Source organism: Diplotaxodon limnothrissa, linkage group LG23 (genome assembly GCF_057381915.1).
Source record: "Diplotaxodon limnothrissa isolate DT_005_m linkage group LG23, D_limnothrissa_male_GT1.1, whole genome shotgun sequence".
Classification (NCBI taxonomy): domain Eukaryota; kingdom Metazoa; phylum Chordata; class Actinopteri; order Cichliformes; family Cichlidae; genus Diplotaxodon; species Diplotaxodon limnothrissa.
The window spans coordinates 40,379,300-40,385,420 of record NC_140617.1 but is presented as its reverse complement, the minus strand read 5'-3'; the positions used below and the strand labels follow the sequence as shown (position 1 = coordinate 40,385,420).

General features: G+C 48.8%; 1 protein-coding gene across 1 annotated transcript; it reads right to left on the bottom strand.

Annotated features, from left to right (window-relative positions):
* Positions 1–616: 616 nt before the first annotated feature.
* Positions 617–6,121, bottom strand: adamts1 (ADAM metallopeptidase with thrombospondin type 1 motif, 1). Its single transcript, XM_085347419.1, has 8 exons — positions 5,414–6,121; positions 4,247–4,587; positions 4,014–4,146; positions 3,463–3,920; positions 3,182–3,368; positions 2,884–3,062; positions 2,480–2,655; positions 617–2,382 (listed from the first exon to the last, which is right to left on the bottom strand). Exons 1-8 carry the CDS (start codon positions 6,036–6,038, stop codon positions 1,635–1,637), a joined length of 2,847 nt encoding a protein of 948 aa, XP_085203545.1. The 5' UTR covers positions 6,039–6,121; the 3' UTR covers positions 617–1,634.

The window sequence follows — 6,121 nt, the reverse complement described above, 5'->3', positions numbered from 1 at the left end:
TAAACACAATCGAGAGGTCCTGTCAACTTAGTGGAGATGGAGCCTAGCAAACAGCTGGCAGCTACAGCCTGCTTTTATAATTTGTTATAGCCTGATTTTAAGACCAATACTGATACCAACCAATATTTATTGATTTAAGCAGTTGATACATATTAGCCGATATTTTTTCTTTCAGTCATACGAAACATAGAGGAATTTCCCTAACATTTGTTAAGTTTAGTTATTTTAGAGTCCTTATTGAGGTAATACGGCTATGCAGTTTAAAAAGAATGTAGTTGTGAATTACTTGCTTATGCTGTGCCTGACTCTACTTGTATGAGCTGGTTGGGAAGTTGCCCGCACAATAGTCGATTGTCAGATTAAAACAATATCAACACGTACAAAAAGGCTAAAGGATGTTTCTCTTGTTTATTCTTTACTCCATCATAAATTCCAGTACTGAGATCTCAGCAAATAGCTAATATCGGCTGATAAACGTTGGGCTCTGCTAATAATGCATAACTTTGAGTCAGACAAACAACTCGGGACACATAAATTGAACAAGTTAATGCGATGTTTTATTCATGAACCTAGGACCATTTATATATATAAAACACTGTATAAATACTCTATATATTCTACTTCCTTCTTTGACCTCAATAACAAATAAAAAATAATATTTTTTTAAAAAGCCACATGGTTATATTTAACAGGCTGTACAAAAATAAATAAAGTTTGGATATTCTATACAAAAGGAAAACAAAACAAAACATGGTGTCTTCACAGAAGGCAGGAGAGACTTACTTATGAAGTAGTAGTAGGAGACACGTCCCTCTTTAGGCCTCCACGCACACGCATGTTCACCCACACACACACACACACACACACACACACCTCTTTGGTCTTTGAGGAATTCCCTCTTGGAAGGCTGTGTAGACGAGGGCAAGATATGGCTAAAAAACACTATACTGAGGCATTCAGAGAAACTGGGTGTTACAATGTGCCGCTGGCTAAAACAAAAGAATAGAAAAGAAGATGAAGTGCTTCAGGTTTATGATAAATAAATGCAGACTGAAGTTTGGACATGACCATGAGCCATCTTATTTTCCATACCTGATGGGGTGAGCAGTTAGATTATGAGCTATTCTCTTCCTTTTGTCTCTTTATATACTGTGCGATTAAGCTCCTCCCCCATTCCAACCATTATTTATCTGTCCAGCCCAGCTTGGACAAACATTATATACATGCATTAAAATTATGACACACACATACTGTCTGACACACACACAAACACACACACACACAGGTGTGACATTGGTATGATAAGCAGCATCCTCTTTTAGGGAAATCAGGAATGTCCATGCGTTCTTCCCCTCAATGGGACGCAAATGAAATGTGCCACTGCTTTACAAGGAGGACAGACAGGCAGCAAGCTATGTTCAGTCCTACTGTTCAACATTTAACCCCCGGATTGATGGAGGGAATGGCTAAATATTGATAGTTACAGTGACAATTGTGGACACACTGAATTCTGCAGCACTCTCACTCTGGATGTAAACATTCATTAGCCTCTGTGGGCAGAAAAGATCAGAGTTTTTAATCTGCTGTCTTTCTGAGTGCTGGTGTAACAGAAGGTTAGATTGCATATGCAGTCCTCAGCAGGCACTCTGATCGCACAGCTCCAGCAGGGGTCGCGGACGGTCTTTGGGGTCACAGCTGTCGTTGGTTAGCGTGCGCCCGTTGTGGTCGATGCAGCGCAGCGCACGTTTACGGAAACCTCGGCCGCAGGTCTTAGAGCACGGTGACCATTTTCCAAGGAGCCAGGAGGGGCAGGAATGGAGGGCGCAGGACCGTGAGGCCAAAGGGCGAAGCTCCTCTGGGCAGTCTCCAGAGGGATGTCCCTGGGAGTCCAGGCACACGACCGCTCTCTGTTGCACACCTTCTCCGCAGGTCTGGGAACAGGGACCCCACTCCCTCAGAGTCCACTCGGCTCCTCCCACCTCTTGGATGGCATTGATAGACTTCCGACGGCCTCCAATGTTGTTGTTGTTGGAGGATGAAGCAGCATGATTGGGACGAGGGGCAAAATAGCTGTATTTAACCCTGGGCCTCGGGGATTCCCCTACGGAAAGCACCTGGATTGTGAGGGCCTCAGGGAGCGGGGAGAAGCTCCTGATGCGCTCCAGAGTGGCTGAGGAGCCGCTGTAGCGCAAGAGTGCCCCTGGGAGGGGAATGTCCGTCTCCATGGTCATCAGCTTGTAATCACCATTAAGTAAATAGGTTCCATCCTGGCGCCGCACTGCCAAGTAGCTGTTATCGTGACGACTACTGGCTGGAGCACGCTGCTTGATGTCGAGGTGTGTGGCACCAGCAGGGATAGTTACAACATCCTGGTAACCAGGCCTGAAACAGACACAGATGGAGGGTAAATTTAGCAACATATATATTAAAAAAAGAATCTGATACAAGAGTGATGAATATTTTAAGGTCAGATGTCTACCTGGCACGCTCCATAGAGCCTGACACCTTCTTGCAGGTCGAACCATCTCCGCCACACACGCCACACTTATCGAAGCGCCGGTTGGAGCCGATGATACGATCACATCCAGCCTTCACACACTGGCCCTGGACGCAGACTGAGGTGGAATCAGGGCTGCATGGTGTGCCGTCAGCCACCTGGGGTCAGCAGAGAAGCACAAATGGGACATTAAAGTTTTGCTTTGTAAGATTCAAAAGGTAAAAGGTGACTTTTCCATGCTGAGACTGAAACCCAGAGGGTGGGTGGAAAAAGTGCAATGATTAATCCTTTCACTTGGATGTCTGCATGACTTAGAGGACTGTTGAGGGTAATAATGAACTTGTGCACTATAAATATTGTTTTTTGTAGCCTTTAGAAACTCTCACCTTAGACTTGAGGACAAAGAAGTATCCGGTCCCCTTGGCCCTGCACACCAGCTTGCAGCGGTCTTTAGGTGAAACTCCAGCGTACTTGGGGACCCACTCGACGCCGTCGCCTGAACCCAGTGACACTTGAGCTGACATGTCATTGTGGGCCAAGCACTGCTCCTCACGGAAAGACAGGCCTGACAAAGAGACAAGGATAAGTCAGCTTTAGTGCTAGTGTATAACCGCAGGCCAGCATTCACACCCAGGTAACGAGTGGGAAGTGAATTATTTCTATTTAATCGCCAAAATTTCTTACCATTGGTGTCTGGGCACACTTCTGTGTTGCATGAGCGGTACTGGATCCTCTTTCCCTCGCAGTATTTTCCCCCATTCTCAGGCACAGGGTTATCACAGGCACGGAAGGAATACTGCACTCCTCCACCACAGGTCCGAGAGCAGTCGCCCCAGGGACCCCAGGGACCCCATCCACCATTAACAGGAGTCTGAAATCAGGGCAATTTAAAAATTATAGCTCGATTGGTCCAGCAGACTAACAGCATGTAGAAAAAAAGTGCTTAAATCAGGTCTGGGTCATACCTGTTGTTTAGCGGCCTGGCTCTTAGTGAGACAGTGCCCAGCCAAGCAGTAGCTGTCATGCCCGCAGGGTGTCCCATCAGCCCATGGGAAGTTCTTGGTTTGGCACACGAGCAAACCATTGGATGTAGTCACAGTGCACCACAGAGCTGCACAAGTGGTGCTCAGGTCAGGGCAGTGCTGGGAGTCTTCATCAAAGGTCAGGCTACACTGATGGTCAGCATCATAGACTGCCCCGGGCAGGGGCTGGGGCAGTGGCTCGGGCTTAACAGGCTTATCCAGCAGACACTGACCATGGCCGTTGTCCAGGAAGGTGGTGACCATTAGGGCGGAGCAAGGAGACCAAGGCTGCTGCTGGTCCAGGTTAGACAGGGTGGAGGCCATCATGTGGGAACCCCAGTGGGCACCGTTGATGCCAGAACACAGCTGGGCATCATCATGAGGCATGTTAAACACGTGGCCTGAAGGAGGAGATGAAATAAGTTATTTAATAAGTGATGCATGTGATTAAAAAGATTTTACATCATGGCCAAACTTTTTTTTTTTTTACTTACCCAGTTCGTGTGCCACTGTAAATGCTGCTTGGAGTCCATCATCCTCAATAATCGAGCAGCTCCTGTCCGGGTCACACACCGTGCCAACATCCGCCATGCCCAAAGTGTCACACGAGTGGGCACCGCAAAGGTCCTAACAAAGCAGAAAGTGGAGAGCAAGATCGTGAATACTCCCCATTTCTCCACACCTGTTCTATTATATGCTCTACCATAAAACCAACACTCTGACTTACCGTCCTGGTGAAGAGCACAGCCGTGTCGTAGTGCTCCGGGTGGCGGTCGCTTGGAGGATTGTGCTGTCGCTGCCACTTGCAGAAGTTGCGGAGAGTCATGGCAGCGTTGGATGACACCTGAGGACCTCGCTCCTCCTCGTACACCACCAGCAGCTTCACCACCGCCAGGCTGATTGAGTTGTGGATGCTAGGGTGGCGGTAAAGGCGGGACGCCACTGCCATAATGCTCAGGAGGTAAGGTTTGAGCCCCGTGCCGTGGAACTCGGCCATAGACTGGTCAGCCACCAGCATGATCTCCAGATAACGAGGGGTGGAAACAAAACGCCTGGCCCTGTGGTGAGCTGAGAGCAGAGGTTTAATGAGCATTTATTCTGTTAGTCCAACGTTTGCTGCTGAGTTCTGCAGTGTGCAAGTTGCCCCAGATAAACTGAATGACTTCAATTATAAGAAATGCTAGAGGGCAGTTAGTGTCCTAAATAGCAGCTACAGGGACCCGTTATTTTTTTTTCTTCTCAGAGGGATAGAGGCTCCCAGGAGAGCTCCGGATGTGCCTGGAGCAGCCTGGCTGCCATGACTCAGCGTCACACCACCAACAGCTCCTCCTCCTCGGGGTCCACGCATTCTTAAACTGACCTTCTCTGGTGGAAAATTATGCCAGAGAGAGAAAGAGCGAAGGGAGAAAATCCTTTCTGGGGGTGGGGTGGGGGGAAGAGTGTCTGCCGGTGAGAGTTGTACCAGGAGGCGAGTTTACACACCTCAGCGATACCGGGCTCTGACTGGCCCCAACCCCCTTCACCCACACTCCTCCTCTTCTTTCCTCTTAAAGTAGTTTAACCCCCCCCCCCCACACACACACACACCACCCCCACCTTTCCTCCCCTCCCTTCCTCACTGGCAGTGCGCTGACAGAGCTGTCAAAAGGTAGTCGAGTGCATCGCGCACGCTGTGCAACCCTGACACATTAACTTTTGCTACATTTACACGTTTAACATAAAATCTAATCTTTGCTCTCTTTTTTAATATTTAAAGCTGAATACTTTTCGTTTTTAAAAATACATAAATAACCTTGTTGGGTTTTCTTTGCTTCTTTTATGTTGCTGCTCTCCGAATTTCAGCTAAGTCCGTCATAAAAATGAGTAACAGCGTGTAAAATGCGCACAGCATTACCTGTCTGGTCTGCGTTAGGGGCTCCGTGACTGGCCGCTTTTCCCAGATTCTTTGGCACCCTCTCCTCATCCTCGTTGACCCCGCACTTGGAGGTGCTCTCCTCAGCCGAAGCTGCCCGGCCTCTCCGGCGAATCGTATGCACATCTTCGTCCGTGCCCAAGAAATCAGTGGAGTTAAGGGGCTGAATAAAGTACTCTTCGCCCTTGAAGTAGAATCCGCCCCTGAGTCCATGGCACAGGTTGAGCGCAGCGGCGGAGCGCTCATCCCCGTTCACCGTGCCCGAGTAGAAGCAACCCGGCTCGGCTCCGCTATTGGGTTTCGGTGTCGGTTCAGACACTGGAGTCCCCACGATGTGGAAGACAAAACCTGGCGCCAAAAAGGTCTGGTCAGGCTCTAGACGCAAAACCAGCTGCATGCCAAATACGTCCAACCGGTACACCCTCATTTCCGCCTCCTTCTCGCTCTCCTCCGCGGAAAGAGTCCGCCACGGTTCGGTTTCGCTCTCCGACCGGGCCGTCGGGTCTAACCTGACCGGCACAACGGTGCCCTGCTCCCAAGCACCGTGCGCTGCGCAGACGCACAGAGCGGCAATTAAACTGATGGAAATGGGTAAAAACGACATCATGGAACTGTGGAATCCGACAAGTGGAAAGATAAACTGAGAGTTAAGTCTTTACAATGAAGAAGTAAATCCTTTAAAAATCCACC